The 21,480-nt window shown below is 43.6% G+C and overlaps 2 protein-coding genes across 2 annotated transcripts in view; both read left to right on the top strand.

The window, feature by feature from the left end:
• The first annotated feature begins 677 nt into the window (after positions 1 to 677).
• On the top strand, positions 678 to 16,803 carry API5 (apoptosis inhibitor 5). Its single transcript, XM_059819330.1, has 14 exons — positions 678 to 797; positions 4,336 to 4,497; positions 5,432 to 5,525; positions 6,529 to 6,594; positions 6,963 to 7,114; positions 7,814 to 8,020; positions 8,560 to 8,664; positions 9,363 to 9,452; positions 10,045 to 10,226; positions 10,440 to 10,533; positions 11,053 to 11,109; positions 12,050 to 12,126; positions 12,481 to 12,617; positions 14,629 to 16,803. The coding sequence occupies exons 1-14, from the start codon at positions 729 to 731 to the stop codon at positions 14,706 to 14,708; spliced, it is 1,572 nt and encodes a 523-aa protein (XP_059675313.1). The 5' UTR covers positions 678 to 728; the 3' UTR covers positions 14,709 to 16,803.
• A 1,588-nt stretch (positions 16,804 to 18,391) lies between these two features.
• TTC17 (tetratricopeptide repeat domain 17) overlaps positions 18,392 to 21,480 on the top strand; it is a 65,570-nt gene continuing 62,481 nt past the window's right edge. Inside the window, exon 1 of the mRNA XM_059819268.1 lies at positions 18,392 to 18,628. Within this exon, the coding sequence (XP_059675251.1) occupies positions 18,413 to 18,628 (216 nt within the window). The 5' untranslated portion in view covers positions 18,392 to 18,412. The remainder of the gene's footprint in view (positions 18,629 to 21,480) is intronic.

Genomic DNA, 21,480 nt, shown 5'->3' with positions numbered 1-21,480 from the left:
ACCAGGAGCTCGGCGTACGACAGGCACTTCCCGTACGTCTTTCATAGTATTTGTATGTGAGAGGCAGAAGGGGATACAGAAACGAGTAGCTGGGGAAAGAGAGCAATCGGGGAAACGAGGCCTGCGAAGAAAAGCCCCCCCAAAAAAGCGAGGTTGCGAAAGATAAAGCCCATGGCACATCCCTAAGCAAGCACACGCATCCCATACCGCTCCCCCGACAGCAGGAAAAGCCGTTGGGTGCCGTGGCTCGCGATTGAGGGCCAGGCGGGTAAAAAACAGCGAATTTTGAAATATTTTTAGCACCAGGCGTTTGTGAGGGGATGTTACGTTTCGCGCTCCCATTACCGAAACCCGGACACGAGCAGGAGCTGGGGTACTCCTATTTAAACTGAACTTAGATAGGTTTAATATCACCTAAGCTCCATTGGTATGGAATATATGGGGGGGGGGCGGAGCGCGGGTGTGGGTGCGCGGAGCGCGGAGCGCTCCGCGCACCCACACCCGCGCTCCGCGCCCCCCCCCGGCCTTTAACGCTGTCCGGCAGTTCCACCGCCAACCGCTTGGGGGCGCTAGGCAGACATCACCACCCCGCCGCTCTAGGACTTCCGCCTCGTTGGTGCTGTCGGCGGCGGCCCGAGCGGTAGCGGCGGCCCGAGCAGCGGCGGCGGCGGCGGCGTCAGTGGCGGTCTCGGTTGCAGCGGCGGTTTTTGCCCCTTCCCCGCCGCACCATGCCCACCGTGGAGGAGCTCTACCGCAACTACGGGATCCTGGCGGACGCCACCGAAACGGCGGGCCAGGTGCGGCGTGGCTGCGGCCTGCAGGGCCTCGCTAGGCCTCGGGCTCGAGTAGCGCGGCGGCGCCGCCGCGGGGAGTTCCGGGTTGGGGGGGGGCTGAGACGGGGCGGGTGGTGGGTGAAGGGGACGGGATGCCGCCGGAGGAGCTGCTCGCACCGCCGGACAACCCCCGGGGCTGTTCTCGGTGTAGGTTTCCTCAGGACCCGGGGCGGGTAGAGGTGAGCTTCGCGTTTTCCGTTCTGCAAGGACGGTGGCGGCTCACGTCGCGTTTGCAGTAGTCGCCTCGTCCCGTCCTGTCGGCACCTCTCCTTTTAAACGTGGCGTCGCGGATATTAGGTAGTTTATTAGCTAGAGTCAGATTGCTTTTTGCATGGGGGCGGGGTGTTTTCGCCTGGCGAATTCAGGCCTTGAAGAAGACCCCGGTGGTCATCCAGATCTGATAGAGCGCACTTGCACTTCCGGAGAGCTTCTGGCAGGCTCTCTTGTTAAAAGACTTGTTGGAGGAAGGTGAAGTCTATTATGGTTTGATAACTGCCTACAGCATTTTTATTGTTTTTTTCCTTAAGGCAAGAATGGAAGGTCGATCCTCACGGCTAAAGGAGATTTTTACCTGTAAAATCCTGGCAAGATGTGCCGTTTGTTTATACTGTTATTGAATTAATAAAAAAAAAAAGAGGATGACTTACCAGTACAAAATATTATGGTTAGTTAAAACTAGTTTTTGAATTGCATTAGGCTCTTGTGTTACTGAATGGCTACCTGAAAAAGCTGAAGATACTTTTTTTTTGGTCATAATGTGCATAAGTAGGAAAGTAGCTTTGCACATACCTATCTAGCAGTGGATTTTAAACTAGATACTACTGTGCAAGGTCATTTGGAAAGTTCTTTAAAAGAACAAATAATGTGGTGGTTGCTTAGGTATTTTTTTAAAAAAGTTTTTTTTCTTTTTAATTCAAGTCCATTCGCTTCGCTTGTGTAATTTTGCCCTGGTGAAACAAAGCATCATTGCAGGCAGTCCAACAAAAACATCATTTCAGCCAACCAAAAATTCCAACTAAAATGTTGGGAACTATGGGGAGAGATGCAGAATAAAACAGATGCTACTACTGTGCCCGTTTTACAAATACGTAGGCCATCATAACTTCGACTATTGTGAGTAGCTCCTGTAAGATAGGAATGGCCATCTCGGGTAGAACAAACTCCAGTGTAGTTAAGAAATGCAGCCTGTGACAGCGATCGATAGCAGGTGTGTAAGAGCCTCTGAGGGTAAGTATAGAATGATGATGTCTGATCTGCTCTCCCAGCTTTGCCTCTCTACAGCTTGTGGGCTTCCAGAGCCAGAGATAAGTGTCTTTGTAGTTAGTGTATCTTGCTAGATTGTTCTTCAGCGACCTTTTCTGATGCTTTTTTTGACTGATTTTATTTCTGGCATACAAACGTTCTGTGGCAAGATGTTCCATTACTTCATTAACCTTTGTAAAGGAGTTACCTCCTTTGAACTTGTCATTTCATAATCTTACTTGATGTCTCCAATTTTTGCATTCTGAGAAGCCATGAGTAATTGTTCCTTATGCATCAGTTTTATCCCACTTATTACTTTATTATCTCTTAACAACCTTATGAACATGATCTCTCACTACAAAAAGTCATAGTCACCCTGTCTCAAAAAAGAAGCTTTGAACGTGAGAAGAAGAGCAAGGGAACAGCCAGAAGTATGACATTAAGAGGAGTCATTTAAAAGACTGGAAGTATTCAGCTTGTAAAAGAGTGTTTCAGTTGAGGAAGGGGCTCGGGTATGATGAGTCTGCCTCATAAGTGGAATGAAGGTGAGAACTTGAAAAAAACTATTAGGAAGCATGCTTAAAATAAAAGAGGAAGACGAACTTTTCTCTGTAACACATTGTGAAACTTGTCACAGGACATTATAGAGTATGAATTGCTTCAAGAACTAATCTAGAGAAATTAATGGATGGTTGGTCAGTTGACAGATATTAAAAATAAAGGTCTGGACACTGTCTCTGGCTTAGGACGTTCTTGTGTTACAGATTGGGAGGAAACGTGGAAAACAAGGATCACAGTGCTTCTGCAGTTGCCTGCTTTTGTCCTGAGCATTCAGTGGTAAAAGAGACTCCTGCCTGAACTGTATTTTGCCTGAATGATAGGAGTAGTTAGCATGCAGTAATACAAATTTGTGGAACACAAGCTACTCTATTTCGTTGCTGTATGAATGCTTTTTAAATATGTATTAAGTTTAAGTAATTTGTTCCCCAACAAAGTTGTTCTTAATGTTCAGTTTGAGAACCTGTGATGACAAGAATGTGTATTTCACTATTAGTTTGTGCTGGCTTATTCCTGCCTTTGCTGTTGAGTGCACTGTGTTGGCACAGCTACAGAGCAAACTGGATGGCGATGTAGATCAGTTGAAAAGCAACCATTTTTTGCCTTGGTTATTCTTCTTCCAGATCAGAAGTTCAGAATCTGGCAACACGGAGACCTATCAACAAGGTGTAGGGAGTGTTCAAGGAGCCTTGGTACTGAATGCTAAAATACAGCTCACCTTTAGAGGGAATTAATGCACCATACTGCTTTGTAAATGAGTATCTCTATTTGCTGTGGGTGAACTTTTATGTGGAGTAGGGGTGATGATGTATGTGGCTCTGGGAAATGTAGTGTAAATAAAGCAAAGTGTCCTCTGCTGTTGACGTAGCTGTTCAAAGTAGGGGAGTTGTCTAATTTTCCTCATGGTTGTGGAAAGAATGCTTTAATGATAGAAGGTTCTGATTTCTGCTAGCATCCTAACAATGCTGACTTTTATTTCTCAAACAGGAAGCTAACCACGGTGAAGAGTTCCATTTATTCTAAAGTTTCAGTCCTGCAGGCACAAAATCAGAAACGCCTGTGTGATTCTAGTTGGAGCAGCTAGAGAATTTTCTACTCTGTTGCTGAAGTGTTTATTTCTATATTTCAACTGGGGATTTCTTTTTTTTTATCTAGTCTCTGTTAACACATCTTTTCAAGAACTATGTTTTATCTCAGATTAAGTTAACTGCTTGAATAGACGCCAAAGATGCTTTAGCACAATGTAAGTTAAAAATCATTCGGGATCTGTTCCAGTGGCACAGTTGTTGAGAGAGGTAACCTCTACTTGAGAGACAATAAACAAGCAGACAGAAGGCAAAAACTCCTTGAAAAACTGCCCAAGTTCAGTGAAGGTGATCACGTAATTCCTTGAGTCTGCACTAATCTGATCACAAGTGGTGTGTGAGAGCTGTTAGCCTGAGGGCTGGCAGTTTGAACAGTGAGCACTTGAACAGACAGAGGAACCAGAATAACAGTAAAAACTAATCAATAGAGGCAAATTTTACAAAATTGGCACAGTTATATTGGTTTGAGATATAAATTTATTTATTTATTTGTGTGAAGCTTGTATAATATAGTTCACTTAAATAGCTGAAGTGAATGAAAGAGAAAAAAATGCTTTCCTTGTCCTGAGAACACCCCAAGATTTTTCTGTTTGTGTATTCCGTTGTTCCTCTTTCAGCATAAGGATGCGTACCAGGCGATCTTGGATGGTGTGAAAGGAGGTGCCAAGGAGAAAAGACTTGCAGCCCAGTTTATTCCGAAGTTCTTCAAGCATTTTCCTGAGCTAGCTGACTCAGCTATCAACGCCCAGCTGGACCTCTGTGAGGATGAAGATGTTTCTGTAAGAATAAGAACCTTGTAGCAAGTTGAGACGTTGAATTTGTTTTGTTATTCTTTTTTTTTTTTTTAATAGGCTATGTCTTTTGGGAGGGGAGGGTTGGTCTTTGGAAAACTTAAGAATACTTAGTTGTGTTCCTGCAGTAGAAGAATCTATTGTGTGGCAGTACAGGAAGATACATCAGTTTTCATTTGTCTTTTTCACTCCCATCATTGGTCAAAGGAATAGCTCTGTAGAAGGAAACTTAGATACAGTTGACTTGAATATCTATTACATTTTTTCCTTTCAGAAATAACTTTCTAGTAATTTATTCTAGTAAATCCTGCTGGGGGGCAAGAAAATTTTGTTCACACCTGAGAACCATGATTCTGAATGTTATTCTTGCAGAAGTCTTGAGATGCTTCATGCTGCTTCTGTGGTGTTGATAGAAGCTGTACCTTTGAACCATCTTTGGTTATCATATCTTCAGTGATTTGGGCAGATCTTTCAAGGATTTTTGTCAGTGCTGGGAACAAAACCTAGAGGTTTTCTCTGCCATATGCACAACTGGTAAACTATCCTTCCTGTTGGCAAAGACTCCATAATGACACAGATTCCAGCCCTTTATTTTGTTGACAAAATGAACGATTTTGTGAAGAGAGGTGCTGTTTGAATTTGTTTTTTTCCAGGGCTGCTTAGATCTAAGAAGAATATATTTATTTTCTTCATAAATACATCGTAATAGTTTCATAGCAAATAGGAAGTTTGGACTGCCATTAAAGTCTGAAACTTGAACATCGCTTTCTGAATATGATACTCATGTTAAAAGAATATGTGGTCATTTTCTCAAATTTGGCTGATTTTTCTGCCAAACTTTGGTAGTTGAATTGCCTGATATTTTTTTTGTAATTACTTTAATTTTTTTACACTTTCTATTTCCACAATACAATTTTGACAGATCCGGCGACAAGCAATCAAAGAATTGCCTCAGTTTGCCACTGGAGATAATCTTCCTCGGGTAGCAGATATACTGACCCAGCTTCTACAGTCAGGTAGGAGACATCGGTAGTTTCCTGGCTTATCTCCTCTGGCACACCTAAAAATGTATACAGTTTTGCTCTGTAAAACTTTTTCTGTTGATTCATACTTTGTTACAAAGCAGTCTGTCCCAGTGCCATCCGTGTCCTGCTTCTGCTCTTTTTTCCCCCTCTTTATATTTGCTGTACAGTTATGCTGCTACTTCTGCTGAAAGGTTGCAAATTATTCTAATCTAAACTGAAAATCTTTTTTTAAATATAACAATTTTTTTTCATTCAAGTTCTCTGAAAGCATCTGTAGAAAAAGGGAAGAAAAAAAAACAAACAACACCCTCCAGTTACGGACTGCAGCAAATTGCCTTCTGAAAAAGAGTTATTGGTTTTCTAATCCAGGTACTCAGGAACTTTAAAAATCCTGAAGGCATTTTCTTCCATACAATGTATTTTTGGTACAAAATACTTAATTCAGAATTTAATACATTAAATAAATCTTTTTAATCTCAGTAAGTTATGGAGTGCTCAATATTAGATGTTCAAATTTGTATTAAAAAGCTATGATTAAGTCTCTAGGCTTCTCAGAAGAGACTTTTTTTTTGAGATTTACACATTTCTCCGTTTAGTTCAAGAGGAAAATTTTCTCCCACCTAGAAATACGGTAGATCATTTAGGAGTGCCTTAATTTGGTAAAGGTCAGCTTGTTTATTCAGCTGTTCCTTAAAATTATTAAATATATTGATTACTAACTTCCCTTCAAGTTTTCAGCCCTATCAAGTTTGTAATGTTAAACTTTTGGCAGGGAGGCTCAAGTGGCAAATAACTTTTTGTTTTCCTTCCAGCTTTCATAATCGTGGCTTTCTACTTCCTCAGTCTAGTAGTCGTTAAAAATACAAGTCATGTTGTTTATAATTAAATGCTGAGGATAGGATACTTCTTGTGTGATATCAGAAATTTTTCTTTGTTTTTCTGCTCTTATGTTTGCATTTCAAGGATATGCATATCAGGTTTTTTCTCTCTTCAGATGATTCTGCAGAATTCAATTTGGTGAACAATGCTTTGCTGAGTATATTTAAGATGGACGCTAAAGGTAAAGGACACATTTTGCTATAACTGTCTTTTGTTAATGCTTCCCAGTCTCTAGTAGGATGAGAACAGGACTCAATTTTGTATCTTCTTAGTACAATGCAAAAGTTAAAACTAAACAATGAGTGTTTGTCTCTACAAACGCTACTGAACTTTTTAATAACTGTGGATCTGAATTATATAGACCAGTAAAAGAATGTGAATTCTTATGTCAGGCTACATGAAAATCGTGGGTTTTCTTAAAAGTTAGTGTAGCAGTTAGTTTCAAATGTGTCATGGAGTCTTACAGGAGGAAAATTCTTTCTTCTGCATAGAAGATTCAGCTCTTAACTTCTAAAATACTTTGCGTTACCTGATTTATTTTCCATTCAGGGACTTTGGGAGGCTTATTCAGTCAGATTCTTCAGGGAGAGGATATTGTGAGAGAGCGAGCCATCAAGTTCCTCTCTACAAAACTGAAAACCCTGCCTGAGGAGGTGATGACAAAGGAGGTAGAAGAGTTCATATTGACTGAATCAAAGAAGGTGAGTGTTTTATTTCAGTACAAACTTAATTATTATTAAACCATCCCTTGTTGCTGGCGTTGCTTTGGAGGTCTGTTTGTTTAAACCACATGTAGAGTTAAGCATTGTACAAATGCGGTCTTTTTGTGGGAATGTTAAAATTTTTGCGTCGTTTTTTGTGGGAATGTTAAAATAATGCTGGGCTCTTCTCACTTCGTAAGAGCGACTCTTATTAGAATCACAGAAACATTCATCTTGGAAAGGGACTTCAGGAGATCAATCACCTCAGTGAATCATGCTTGGCTGATTTTAGATCAGATTTCTCAGTGCTTTGTCCAGTTAGGGTTTGAAAACCTCTAAGGATGGAGATTTCCCATACTGTCTGGGCAACCAGCTCCAGTGTTTAATTGTCCTCAACGTGGCCTTTGGGTTTTTTCTTCATCAGTTGGAACCTCCCATTTCAGTTTTATATCATTGTCTCATTCTCATCCTGTCCACCTCAATAAAGAACCTGGCTCCTATTCTTGGTGACTTGTTTGGAGGTGCATACAATTATACTGCATGTTTTCATGTATTCCTTTAAACTTATGTTTTTAGATAACTGGAAGTTGAATTTAAATGCTAAATATTTGCATACTTTACCTTTTCAAATCGAGTAGGTTTGACCTGGAGGTTTTCAAATTGCCACCATAGAAAGATGTTTTCTGGTGTTCTGTTAAGGTGCTGGAAGATGTGACGGGCGAGGAATTTGTTCTATTCATGAAAATATTGTCTGGATTAAAAAGCTTACAGACAGTAAGTGGGAGGCAACAACTGGTAGAGCTGGTAGCCGAACAAGCTGACCTGGAACAAACATTCAATCCATCTGATCCGGATTGTGTGGACAGACTTCTCCAGTGTACTCGGCAGGCAGTGCCACTCTTCTCAGTATGTATTTATTTGCTTTGCATGAGGAATATTGTGGGAAGCTAACGGCTGTAGCTTCTCTTTGGTGTTCTCAATGGTTGTTAGAATGACAGTGTATCAGTACTTCTCCATCTTTGGCTTCTAATCTATTAAAATGCTGGAAAACATCCCTAAAGCCTCCGAATACAAAGAGCTTTTGTGTTGTTCTCTGGTCTTCAGCATTTTCTTTAACATTTAAGATGTTACAGTGAATTATAACAAGATTCTCACGTTAGGTTCATATATGCATGCGTTTGATTATTTCAAGTCTGGTGCCAGGCAATTGCAGCACTTAAAGGCCTGTGCTTGGGTTACAGGCAGTCTTTTCCGCCCCTGTTGCGGGCAGAGTTTAAGCTACCTGGAAGGGTCTCTGCATTTTAGGAGTTAGAGGGAAGTTTAATAAAGCTCTGAGGTATACTTGCATGGTAGGTGTTCATAAGGGTGGTGGAGCGATGAGGGAAAAACATTGAAGTCTTTCAAACTCGAAGAGTAGCCTGAATAATGTGTGGTGTTTTTTTCAGAAAAATGTTCATTCCACAAAATTTGTTACTTACTTCTGTGAGCATGTTCTGCCAAACCTCAGTTCTTTGACTACTCCAGTGGAGGGTCTTGATATCCAGTTAGAGGTAAGCCAAAGCTAAAATGTCTTTCAAATTGTAAAAACCAAGCATCTTAGACAAAGACAGCTATCTTAAAAATTGCAAACTCCTTTCGTAAGTGGTTTTCAACTCTTGGCTTGGAGGAAAACTAGCTACACTAAGGGGAAAAAAAAAATGTTTGCTGTATTGAGGAATTACTGAGCATTGCCTTTTAAAGCACGTGTCATTTGTCCCGAGCTTTTGAGGCAAGGCTAGAATAAGTAGATCAGTGTAATCATTTTCATATTACTGTCAATTTTTTTAAGCACATAGCATTTACTGAAATGATTGTTGCATGGCTTGTCGTAATTTAGTCTCCTAAGGGAGTGGTTTAATGTCTGTAATTTTGCTTACATTAATCAGTGCTGCAGCTTCAGTTAGATCTCTGTGAATCTCACTTTGAAAGTGAGCTGTGCTGCAGACGTTGGAGATGAAGTTTTGTTTACTTCTTGACTAATGGTGCTTGTTGGGATTAGACACACGAACCTGTGTTTCTGTTTGAGGACATGAAAAACTGACTAGGGATGTTCCTCCTTCTATTCTGTCCTGATATTTGGGGGGGTTTAATTGTAATAGCTGACCTCTACTCTGCCAGCCATACTGATGCGATAATCGCTTTTAGGTTGAAAGTTAAGCCTTTGTACTTTCCAGTTAACACACAAAAACCAGGCTATCCTTATGTGTAGGTTTTGAAGCTTCTTGCTGAAATGAGTTCATTTTGTGGCGATATGGAAAAGCTTGAATCGAATTTGAAGAAGCTGTTTGATAAATTACTGGTAAGGCTAATTCAATTTTTACTCATGTAAAACACTTTTTAAAAAAAAAATTTTTCATTAAAACAAGTTATTTTTATCTGTTAATCTGTTTATCCTTTTTCTAAAGTGGCTGTTTCAAAGATAGCTCTGTCCAAAATATAAGGTCAAACATCACTTTGCAATTCAGAGCCTTGGTAGATACAGAGAGCTGTTACCTGCATAATGCTTTTAATCCAGTAGACTCATGTGGGTTTGTTCTTTTTAAATTTCATCGTCATGAGAGACTCATGTTGATCTCATTAAAGGCTGTATCTGCACTGACAGTTTTAAGCCAATGCAGCGCTGTTTCAGAAGCACTGGTGCAGTACATTGCTGCTTCCTGTGGGAGCAGTGCTTCCGTAATACTTCCTCCCAGTCAGAGGTGTCAAGTCACGTGAGTGTAGGCAAAGCACCCGCACCAGGATTTCATGCAGCAGTTCATCACGTTAGTGTAGGGATGGGGGATACTTCTTAATTGTCAGCATAAATAAACCCTGCAGTTCAAACACTGCAAAAGAACGGTCAGTCTGCATAAATGTGTCTCATGCGTTTGTTTTTCTTTTCTGTTCATTAGGAGTATATGCCCCTTCCTCCAGAGGAGGCGGAGAATGGGGAAAATGCTGGCAATGAAGAGCCCAAGCTGCAATTCAGTTATGTGGAGTGTTTATTGTATAGCTTCCATCAGCTGGGTCGTAAACTTCCGGACTTCCTCACAGCCAAGCTGAATGCAGAGAAATTGAAAGATTTTAAAATCAGGTAATCATTTAGAGGCAGGTGTTAGAGTTCTGTTAGAAAGTGTGAATTATTACTGTCTGGATGCTAAAGAAGCACAAATCAGATTGATAGAAGACGTATTTTGAGCATTTTTCTTGAAGGGGAGAAAAATGAGATGACAGCTTCCCTTTGCTTATGCTTTTATTTAATGGGAATATGTAAAATTTATTAACAGATTGCTTTTAAATTTTTTAGGCTACAGTATTTTGCTCGAGGGTTGCAGGTGTATATTCGACAGCTTCGCCTAGCACTTCAAGGAAAAACAGGGGAAGCCTTGAAAACAGAGGAGGTAAATATTGTTCAGGAATTCTGATTTTTCTAATTGAGCCTACCGAAGTAACCAGCGGTACACAGTGATAGGCTGCAGTCTTGTTGTAAGCATGCAAATAGATTAAGGGAATAATATTGCTAAGATCTCTTGCAACTGCATCTTACCTGATGCTGCATTTTGCAAGCTAAGATGATCTTTTAGTTTCTATTGTCAGCTACTCTCTGCATCCACATGTATATGGCTTAACTCTGCTCCGCGTTTTGTTTTGAAGGGGAAATTTTCACATATTGAGGGGGGATCAAAATTTTAGTGGGAAGTACGCTGGAACGTTAAAAGCAACTGGTTAGTGTAAAACTGCAAGAAGCCTACAAATAGTTGTAATGAAAACTCAGAAGTGTACACACCTTCAACTATTACTTATTGCTATAGCAATTCACTAGGAAGAGCAGTCAGTTTAATGTTACCACTTCATCAAATGCAGCTGGCATAATTTAAAGCTACTAGAATAGGTGTTCAGTGGTGTTTCTTTTTTTACAGAACAAGATTAAAGTGGTTGCCTTGAAAATAACCAATAACATTAATGTTTTAATCAAGGTAAGTCCTCACATTATGAGCCTGTGCAAAAAAAAGGAATAGATTTGAACTAAGTTGTATCGTGTTATTAAGTTAGTCAGTGTTAGCCAGCTCAGGGTTGCTGCCCGCTTTACTGTTTCTGAAGAGATGTGGACCTGCTGTTTATGCAAGCTGGTTAGCCTTTGCTGCTGCTGCCGTTGGGATAGGGTGTTGAGGCCCTTTTTTTTTTGCAGCACTAATTGTCCACAGGAGCAGAAGACCTTGCTTTAGGAGTCTCTGGATTCTGGCTGGGCTTTTCCTTGTCATTTCCCTTTTCTGCAGTGGTGGGGAGGGGTCAGGAATAGTTTGAAGATGTGCAAGGGGTTGTAAAGGAGGGAGCAGGCAAGGCAAGCTGCTGTACAGAACCTTTTTCTCCAAAGAGTCTGGGAGAGATGGGCTGCAGAAAGAGACCTCCATACAGAACTCTTGAAACTACTCTGATTTCTTCTAACCACCTTTTCCTCTCTTTCCTCACTTCCCATCCCTCACCGTCAATCACCATAATAAGCCAAAAACTTTGCCCACAGTACTGAGAAGCCTGTCTTTTACCGTCATAGCAGGGATATCAGATGTCTCCCTGTAGGAGCCGTTGTAGTTCATTAAGATGCTTGACGTACATAGGGAGAACAGAGAAAGCGTATTATGCCAGTATAAAGACAGAGAAAGCATATTATGCCAGTATAAGACACTAGTCTGTTAATTTAAATCTCATTTGAATTTCCTAGTAAAGTGTATGGGCTAAGGCAGCCAGATAAGGCTGTTAGCCACTGCTGCCTTCTCCCTCTGCCATGGGACTTCAAAAAGGATTTAAAATTGTTGGAGGGTAACTATTTTTCTGGAGTCTCAGTAGGTAGCTAAAATTTTGAAGTGCAATCGACATGAATTTAACTGTAGAATAAACTGTCCGATTTTGCCTCCATAGGATCTCTTCCACATTCCTCCTTCTTATAAAAGTACAGTTACACTGTCCTGGAAACCAGTACAGAAGGCAGATGCAAGGTAAGAGTTTTTCATAAAAAAAGAAAATGGTGGTGGTAATTTTTGCTGTTTACAAAGTAAAGATCCCAAGCTGTGTATATGTAATAGATAGCACGTGAGCTAAAAGTTTCACAATCAAAAATAACACCCATCCTGGAAGGAACGAAGGCTGTGGAGTGATAGTCTTAGTCTTGCTTTAGGGATACAATAGACCGAATCAGCTGGAGACTGGCTTACTTCCTCTTTTGAAGTATTATTCAGGGCATCTTCATTAGCTGCTGCTAGCTTCCAGTGGTTAGTCTTTGAGGCTGAATTGCTATTCCTGTACTTGTCACCACAGGGGTGTAATGATCTGTTTTTGTTTTCTTCTGTCAGTCAAAAAAGAGCAAGTGAAGATACAACCTCGAGTTCACCCCCAAAGAAGGCTTCAGCAGGACCAAAAAGGGATGCCAGGCAAATATATAATCCTCCCAGTGGCAAATACAGCAGTAACCTGGGTAGTTTTTCTTACGGTAAGTTAGGCAGCTTGGAAAAACTTCATCTAGTGACAGTTGTGCCTTGGGGCAGGGGGATCAAACAAATTGTCAACTTAATCTCACATTCTGGGAAGATCAAATTGTACTGTCATCAATTTTTGTGTGTAACGGTCTCTTTCTAGCTGTTGAACTATTACAGTGGTTTGAGTGTTAACAGCCTATAAACTATAGGTCATTTGCAAGTTAGTTTTAGTAGTGTTTTAATACATAGTAATCGAACTGCTGCGTTCTCTATTATGACACGGCACTCGCACCCCAAATTTCCCATTGGACAGACCAGTTTCTGCAGATGGCAGAGCTGCGCCACCTCCTGTCACACGGTTGGGACTGTGCTGAGTTCCTGCTACAGCCACTGCTGATGCTGATCCAGAACTTCTGGGAATGGCCAGGTTCCCTGTGCATGTGCACAGTTATGTCCTCATGCTCCCAGTCGGAGTGATTCTGTCTCTCTGCAAGTCGTATCTCAGGGCAAAATGTGAGAGCAGTTCCAGACTGGATGAATAGGCCCAACAGCGGCAGCAACCCGTTCTTGTTGTCTTCCCCGTAGGCCCATTGGTCTTACCTCTGTCAAGTAAACAGCCTGCTATGACAGATTGTCGTCGCCCATGCCCCCCTAGGTTCAAAAACCGATACAAAGCACTGTCTTATACACAAAACAAAGAGAAAAGATAAAATCTTCTGCAAATTTCTTACTGCAGACTTCAGGTGATGCACCTGCATCTTTTAAGTTAAGCTTGTAGTCCTACAGTTCTAAAAATCAGGAAGTTTTCAACCAAAAATGTTTTATTGCTTGCTACTGTTTCTTGTTAATGAGATGCTTAGGCCTCTGATCAGCTTTTGATTCCTGTACTCTAAAATAAGCACCCAGTTCTCTTTGTAGATTAACATGACCTGTATTTTAAGACTGTACATGAAGAGAAAGCATAGAAGGGGAATGAGTTTGATGTATTTTCAAACAAATCCGAAGAAACTTTAACAAAATATTTTGTAGGTTTTTTTGCTGTGATCAGATTTGTTCATAACAAAGGGAAAGGAATAATTAATTGTCTACAGTATACAAATAGTTTGTGTGGTATGCGAGGAGCGGCTGAGGGAGCTGGGGTTGTTTAGCCTGGAGAAGAGGAGGCTGAGGGGAGACCTCATCGCTCTCTGCAATTACCTGAAAGGGTGCTGTGGTGAGGTGGGTGTTGGGCTCTTCTCCCAAGTGACAAGTGACAGGACAAGAGGAAATGGCCTCAAGTTGCGACAGGGGAGGTTCAGGCTGGATATTGGGAAAAATGTCTTTCCTGAGGGAGTGGTGAAGCATTGCAACAGGCTGCCCAGGGAGGTGGAGTCACCATCCCTGGAAGTATTTAAAAGACGTGTGGATGAGGCGCTTAGGGACATGGTTTAGCAGTGTTAGGTTTATGGTTGGACTTGATCTTAAAGGTCTTTTCCAACCTAAACAATTCTATGATTCTGTGCGTCTATGTCTAAGATTTTTAACTGGATATAGTTAAGATGCCAGCCCAGCAAAAAAACTTAAGTATGCTGGTGATAAGTTAAGGATAGAAAAGGTCAGCTAGACTGACAAAGTTGTGGTTTTCCATCATTTTGTAAAATAACTAGGAGCAAGTCAAACACCCCAAGATCGACATGGTGTTACTGGACAGGATGAGCTAGGTAGCCTGGTGAAGTTCTTTACAGACCAGTTTTCCGTTCTGTGATAATGGATTGGCCCAAGTGTCGTTCTAAAATAACGGGGCAGTTACGTTTCATAGTATTAGTGTGCGGAAAGACTCCGTTTAGAGAGGCTAGTTCTCATGACCTCCTTTTACAATTAGTGGGGTCTGCCATCCATCAAAGCATAGCTGGGAGATCTCATGGTATATAAGCAGCATTAACCCCAGAAACCTAAGTCAGCCTTCAATACCTCCAGTTATTGCTATTCAGTGTTAATCTGTGTACAGCATAAAACCTGTATGAAAAGTTTTGACTTTTATTTCAGAGCAAAGAGGTGGTTTCCGGGGTGGACGAGGAAGAGGCTGGGGAGGACGTGGCAATCGTAGCCGAGGAAGAATCTACTGAGTAGACCGCTAAATCTTCCGTGGCCCTGAAGGGCTAAAGTGAAAGTGCTACTCAGCAAGTTTGCTTGGAGTATTGTTTCCTTCAAGGACTGCCTTCCACTAAGACTGACTTAAATGTTCTTTATACCTTTGTATGTATGATCTACTTTTCTAACGGACTACAACTTGTCCACAGTGAAACTACAACTGTATTTTTGGATGCTTACAGTCAGCAGTTTTGGGTTCTTATTTTTGAAGTGTCTTCAGGATTTATTCAAAATTGGAAAAGAGTGTAGATGTTTTATCAAAAGCTACATCTTGACAGTTTGTATATTAACCTAAAAATCAGCTACTGCATAACTGAAACTATATAATTGAGTTTATGTATTAAGTAATGGACAGGAAGGGCATGACAACAGATACGTCAGATAAGCTTAGCAGCTGAAGTAATCCTTTCCCCATCTGTAACCATATTTTGCAATATGTGGAGAAGAGTACCACTGTTAAATTTGCTTTGATTTACTTTTTTAAATGGAATTGAATGAGGTACATGCTGTTTTTTTTTTAAAGTTTGCAACATGAATGGAAATTTATTTTGCTTGTAGCATGAAGCAGTCTTTTTACTTAGCGATGTGGAGAATGTGGTGTTTTTTGGTTTGCACATCTTACTCTTCTCCGTGCATTGTAATGCAAAAGTGATGTTTTGCAAATGAATTTTTAATGTTTAATATGAATATGTGCATATAGCTATGCCGTGAAATTTCAGTAAATGAACAGGAAAAACAAAACAATAAATGACTAGAATTATTCCAGGAATGAGTAAAGACTGATGCAGTGATTAAGCTTCATAGGCTGGAGCTGGACCGTAGCAGTACCTGGCTCTTTTCTATGTTTTGCAGATTTCTGGATTAGTTGGCACTTGAGGGTTGGTTTTTTGTTTTGTTTTGTGTTGGTTGGTTTTTTGTTTGTTTGTTTGTTTTGGGGTTTTTTTACCAATACAGTTGCATTTAAAAATATATAAATAAAATTGTATTTTGGGTAATATGGAAAAACTCCAGCTATGTAGTTCAATTCAGGTGGAAAAGTTAACAATTCCATGCTATTTTTTTCCATAGCAACTTGGGATTCTTATTTACTGGTTTACACCCAGAAAATACAATGTAAGAGCACAATGCTTTTTTTTTATTCTCACCGCTCAAATTTTTTACTTCTCAGGTCATTCAACATTGTAAAGGAATTAGCAGATAGTAAAAAGAAGTTGGGACAGAGGAAAAGAATTTTAATAAGTGTTCCAGGGCGTGTTGATGTAAAATAGCTTAGGCTTTAGAAGAATGAAGATTATTTCTTACCCTCCTTTTTTTTTTTGTCCAGCCATTTGATATCCACAGATAAATGCCTGAAAGTGATGTTTCCCCACCTAGTTCCATTTGTATTTGCTTGTGAATCTGACTCAGGTGTCTTCATTCACACTCCTTGATATTTATCACTACAATCAGAAATCCAGAATACCGAAACTATGTCGAAGTTAGAGACATTGCCGATGCTAAATTAGAAGTCTATTTTTGCTTAACTCTGGAGCAGCAGGCAGCAAACTTTGGACATTCCAGGACATGTGAGATGACTTTGTATTTCTGATTACGTGCCAGCTGCTGAACTCAGATTTGTCACTAAAACCAAGAAACTTGGCAAAGAGCTTTTGAGAACGAATTCATGAAATCAAAATGTCACTCTGAAAACTGAAAATAGGCACTAGAGGGATGATAAGCTTCCATTGGGGGGAAAAAAGAAAGACATTTTGCACTTGTGGCTATAATTTGTGTTTTGAGGGGATTTAAAAATGTAATCTCAAAGCCTAAACATAGCTTGTATTTAGACTAATAACTAGGTACTAGCAGCTTATTTTCTCATTGAATTTTGAGTGAGTTTTGTTTATGGGACTCCTGTTTTTCAGAGGTGATGTGCAAAGTTCTTGTGGCCTCAGAAGTAGTTAGATTCCCCCCCCCCCCCAGTTTCATATTTAATTTTAATGCAGCGAGTTCTTGTGGAGACACCTGTTTACCATCTTGTTGAATTGTAAATGTTCCCTTACGCTTTTGGAATAAATTCATTTTGTAATTTTGTTTGGCTCATTGTTTCACGGTTACTCTGCAACATTTTGTGTTGGCTTACTGAAAAGGTACGGCAGTACCTTTTTGTTTTAGTGACTTACTCCTTAGATTGCTATAGATGTATTGAGCTGTTTGCCACTAAGGAATAAATGTTAGCAAGCCTGCATTAGCCGTTTCAACTTCTAAGTAATTTAACTTTTAAATGCAACATTTTGGGTAGGAATTAAAATATTCAGCAAAAGCTGCCTGTCATATATCTTATTTGGGAATTACCAAGTCAAAAAGGAGTTGTTCATGGTCTTACTCACTCTCCTAGATGTTGACAGTGCAATAAAACCTGTTACTACCTTACGATAGAGCAAGAGTGGCTTGGAGTTGCAGCCTGGGGTTTTTGGTGAAATCTGTAATATCCCTGATGTGGAAACTGGCAGCAGTGAGGAACTATTGTGCTTGTGGGAATATGTTCTCTTGTCCCAAAGAAACTGAATCCCTTGGATTAGTTTAATCACTATGACAGCGTTAGTAAAATGTTTTTTTTTTCTTGTTTCTACTCCATGGGTTTGAGTTACAGGCACGTTTTACTGCTTAACAGGCTCTGGGAAGTCCGGTGTCCCCAAGCAGTGGAACAATATTAGGAAAGATTTCTTTACTGAGAGAGTGGTGAGACACTGGAATAAATTGCCCAGGGAGGTGGTGGAGTCACCATCCCTGGAGGGGTTCAAGGAACGTGTGGACGTGGCACTGTGGGACATGGTTTAGTGGGCATGGTGGGGTTGGGTTGGTGGTTGGACTTGATGATCTTACAGGTCTTTTCCAACCGTAGTGATTCTGTGAACTGTTGGCAGCTTGCTTGTGAACTCGGAAAGGTCAAACAGACCCAGGTTTGAATTCGGCAGCTTTTCGATCTCACTCAGGCCTGGGGACCGAGGCTGCTGCTGCGGGGTTGGTATTTTCCCTTAACTGGAAGGGGAAAGAGGTTTTTAGATTTTTCTGTGTAACTGAGAAGCATTAGAAGGAAAAAGGAGTGATGTGTTTTTCGGAGCTACCTTCACCCGGCTCTTCAGTCAAGGGGCGTTACCTGTGGATAGCTGCAGGTGCGGTTTGGTTTGACTGGGGCAGAGGGCCCTTTCCTCGAGCTCTCGCGGCAAACGCTTCAGCCTGCACTACACAGACGGGAATTTTTCACGGGGGAAGCGTTCCGCCCGGCGCCACAGGCTGCTCGTCTGGCATTTCAGGTCAGCCTGGAGCTCCGGACGGCGGCCGTGCCCTTACCCGTGGCCGCTTGAAGCGCAAAAAGGCTCGGTGACCCGCACTCGCCTTCCCCGGCGCCGTCGATCCGCGGTGCTGTAAGCCGGAGCCCCCAGCCCCGCCTCGGCCCCTGGCGCGGGCGGTGCCGCCGCCGCCGCCACCCGCCCGCCTTCGCCTCAGGGCTGCTGCCGCAGGGCGGGGCGGGCGCGCGGCTCCCGGCCGGGAACTCCCGGCGCCGTCTGAGGTAGCGACCCGCGGCCCCCCACTTGGCCGGCGGGGAAACCGGGGCCCGCGCTGCCCCCGTCCCTCCGGAGAGGCGGCACCGCCCCGCAGCCGGAGGCACCGCCCGCTCGGGCCGCCCCCTCCCAAAATGGCGGCGGCGGCGTTTCCGGTTCCGGGTGGTGCGGGCAGGCCGGGATTGGGGAAGATGGCGGCGGCAGGAGCGTCCGGGCGGGGCGGGCTGGGGCGGGCGTGGGTCTTCTCCGGCTGGGCCCTGGGCCTGTGCTCGCTGCTGGCCTCGGGGACGCGGCCCGCCGCTGCCACCACCCACTGGGTGGTCACCGAGGATGGGAAGATCCAGCAGCAGGTGAGCGGCCCGGGGGGCGCGGGGAGCTGCCCACCGCCGCCTGTCCCGGCGGTGGCGGCCCGCTGCGGCGGCGGGGAGAGCCCCTGCCCGCCTCGTCGTTCCCCCGCAGCCCGGGGCTGTGCGGCGGAGGGGGGACGGGGCCTCTTGGCCCGGTGCGAAGCCCCGCCGGTCCGAAAGCCGCTGCAGCCGGCCGGGCGGCCCCGGCACGGCGGTCTCCCGCGGCGAGTTGGCGTCGCTCGCGAAACGTGGCTTGAAGTCGCCGGAGCCGCGGCGGGGAGGAGCGGTCGGTGGGTCTAAGCGAGCCGAGGGTAGAGTTTAACGCGAGCCGCCTTTGCAGCCGCGGCGGTCCGTGCTTGCCTGCAGCCTCCCCGAAAGCCCCCGGCTCTTGGGGCCGTGCTGCTGAGTAAGCGCGGAGCCGGGGTCCTGCCTCGGTGGCGAATGCAGCGGGACCTCCACCCTCGCCCGCAACGCGCGCCGCCGCCTTCCCGCGGAGCCCGGAGCCCTCCCGGCGCCGGCCGTGGCCGCGCTGCCCTTGGCCGGGCGGGCGGTGCCGTCCCCGGAGCGCCCCGCCGGCTCCTCCGCCGCGACCGGCGCAGCCCGAGCTGCGGATGAGTGTGCGATGTTCCGCCGCCCCCGCCCCGGCTGCTTTTCCTTCCCCCGGGAAGTGAGAAGGAGAAACGGCGGGGTCTCTGCTTGGCGCAGAAGCACACAGCCCGCAGAAGCGGGCCCCGCTCTGCGGCGATTCCGTGGGTTTAGTCACAGCGCCTTATTTTGGTACCGGGCTGTGCCTCCGCCTTCGCGAAGCGGCTGGAAGAGTCGATACGTATTTCATGTTTCGGCCTTTTCTCGTTTGCTTTGCTCCCCCTTTCTTGCAAGGGGAACAGCACCAGAAATGCACTTCCATGTCGGATCTGCTTTGCTCTTGAGCAGGACTGCCGGCTCGGTTTCCCTCTGGAGCAGAAGAGTTAATCGCTGGAGCAAGCAGCGTGGCCTTCCCCCCATCCAAAAGAGCGTGGAGAAATGAATGTCTGTTCCCATCACCGTCCTTTGAGCGTCTTTGGCGGGGCCGCCCGTCAGAAAGGTTTAGGTTCCTCGGACAGATGGAACTGGCTTTCTCCGCAGCAAGCTCCTGCCGCCTTCACGGTTGTCCGGCACTTCAGCTGTGGATCTGCATGGATCCACCCTAGTTAATCATAAATTAATGAATGACAACGCTTCCAGTGCTATCGCACCTCCTTTTCCCACTTGGGTGGTGAGAGGATGTGATAATGGTCTGAAAGCATCTCCGTGTGTATATTAATTGTATACTATCAAATTCGGGTGAAGTGTTGATTTTGATTATTGCAGCAGCTGTGACTTGAAAAAATCTAATTAGCTAAAATGACTTGATAATCTGATCAGCTAAATTCAGCCATAATTTTAAGAAATGGCTTTTTATGATGTCACTTAACTGATGGTACGGGTAGAAGCTTCCACTGTACCATTGCTACGCAGTGAGCTGTTCTGTTACAGTTACCAACGCTCTCTAAGCAGGGGCGTTCCCACGTTCCATCTATAAAGTACTCAAAGTCTACAGCGGAGGTCATAAAATAATATCTGTGGAATAACTTCTCTTACCTGCACGGTCAGAATTAATTCATCTGTTTCCAGCAAGGAAACTCACATTATAAATATGGTATTAGTTGGAATACGAGGAGCTAGATTCTACAGTAGCTGGGATGTAGTGCTGCTAACTGTCCAGTGAGTTTTTGGTAATAAGATGCATTTCAGCATCTGTTACTGTCGTCTCCCTGGCTCTTGTGAAAATGATACTTAGATTTGTGGTCATTGCCATCCCTGCAGAGCACCTCTGAATTTCATTTTTTTTTTCTGCTTCTTTGTGTTTTGGGGAATGAGAAGAGTTTGCATTTTCTAGAGTGAGCTTGAGTATTGTTTTAAATGCCCAAATGTAATTGTGGTTCAGTAGTTAGCAGCAAAACCAACAGATAATCTCCATTGTCCAGCAATAGGAAGGGATTGTTATTGTCCCACTCTACGCTGTACTGGTGCGGCCCCACCTCGAGTACTGGGTGCAGCTTTGGGTGCTTCAATGTAAGAAGGACATTAATCTGTTAGAGTGTGTCCAGAGGAGGGTGACCAAGATGGTGAAAGGTCTCAAGGGCAAAAGTTGTGAGGAGCAGCTGAGGTCACTCGGCTTGTTCAGCTTGGAGAAGGCTGAGGGGTGACCTCATCGTGGTCTACAACTTCTTCAAGGGGGTCAGTGGAAGGGGAGGTGCTGATCTCCTCTCTCTGGTGACCAGCAATAGGACACGAGGAAATGGAATGAAGCTGCCTCAGGGAAAGTTCAGGTTGGACATTAGGAAAAGGTTCTTCCCTGAGAGGGTGGTGGGTCACTGGAAGAGGCTTCCCAGGGAAGTGGTCATGGCACCAAGCCTGGCAGAGTTCAAGGAGTGTCTGGACAACGCTCTTAGTCATGTGGTTTAGTTTTAGGCGGTCCTGCGAGGAGCAGGGAGTTGGACTCGATGATCTTTATGGGTCCCTTCCAACTTGAGGTATTCTGTGATTCATTGGCAATGGGATGATTCGTAACTGATTTATCAATTCATTGGTAGAACCACAATATTCCAAAATATTTGAGCTATCCTTCTCCTAATACCAAGACCGAAGTACTTGATCAACAGGACATAAGCCTAAAATTTCCCTGCAGGCCATCCCTTTGCTTTAATTTTTCAGAATATTCTTTGTTAAGTTGATACTTATTATGAGAACTTGTATTTTTACCAGTACACTTAGCTATTCAGTCCTTCTTTCCAGCTATTTTTACATTGTGCATTTTCAGTGGGGCTTTTGTC

This window comes from Gavia stellata, chromosome 7 (genome assembly GCF_030936135.1).
Source record: "Gavia stellata isolate bGavSte3 chromosome 7, bGavSte3.hap2, whole genome shotgun sequence".
NCBI lineage: Eukaryota > Metazoa > Chordata > Aves > Gaviiformes > Gaviidae > Gavia > Gavia stellata.
Note: the sequence above shows the minus strand (reverse complement) of the source record. Positions and strands in the feature narration are given on the sequence as shown.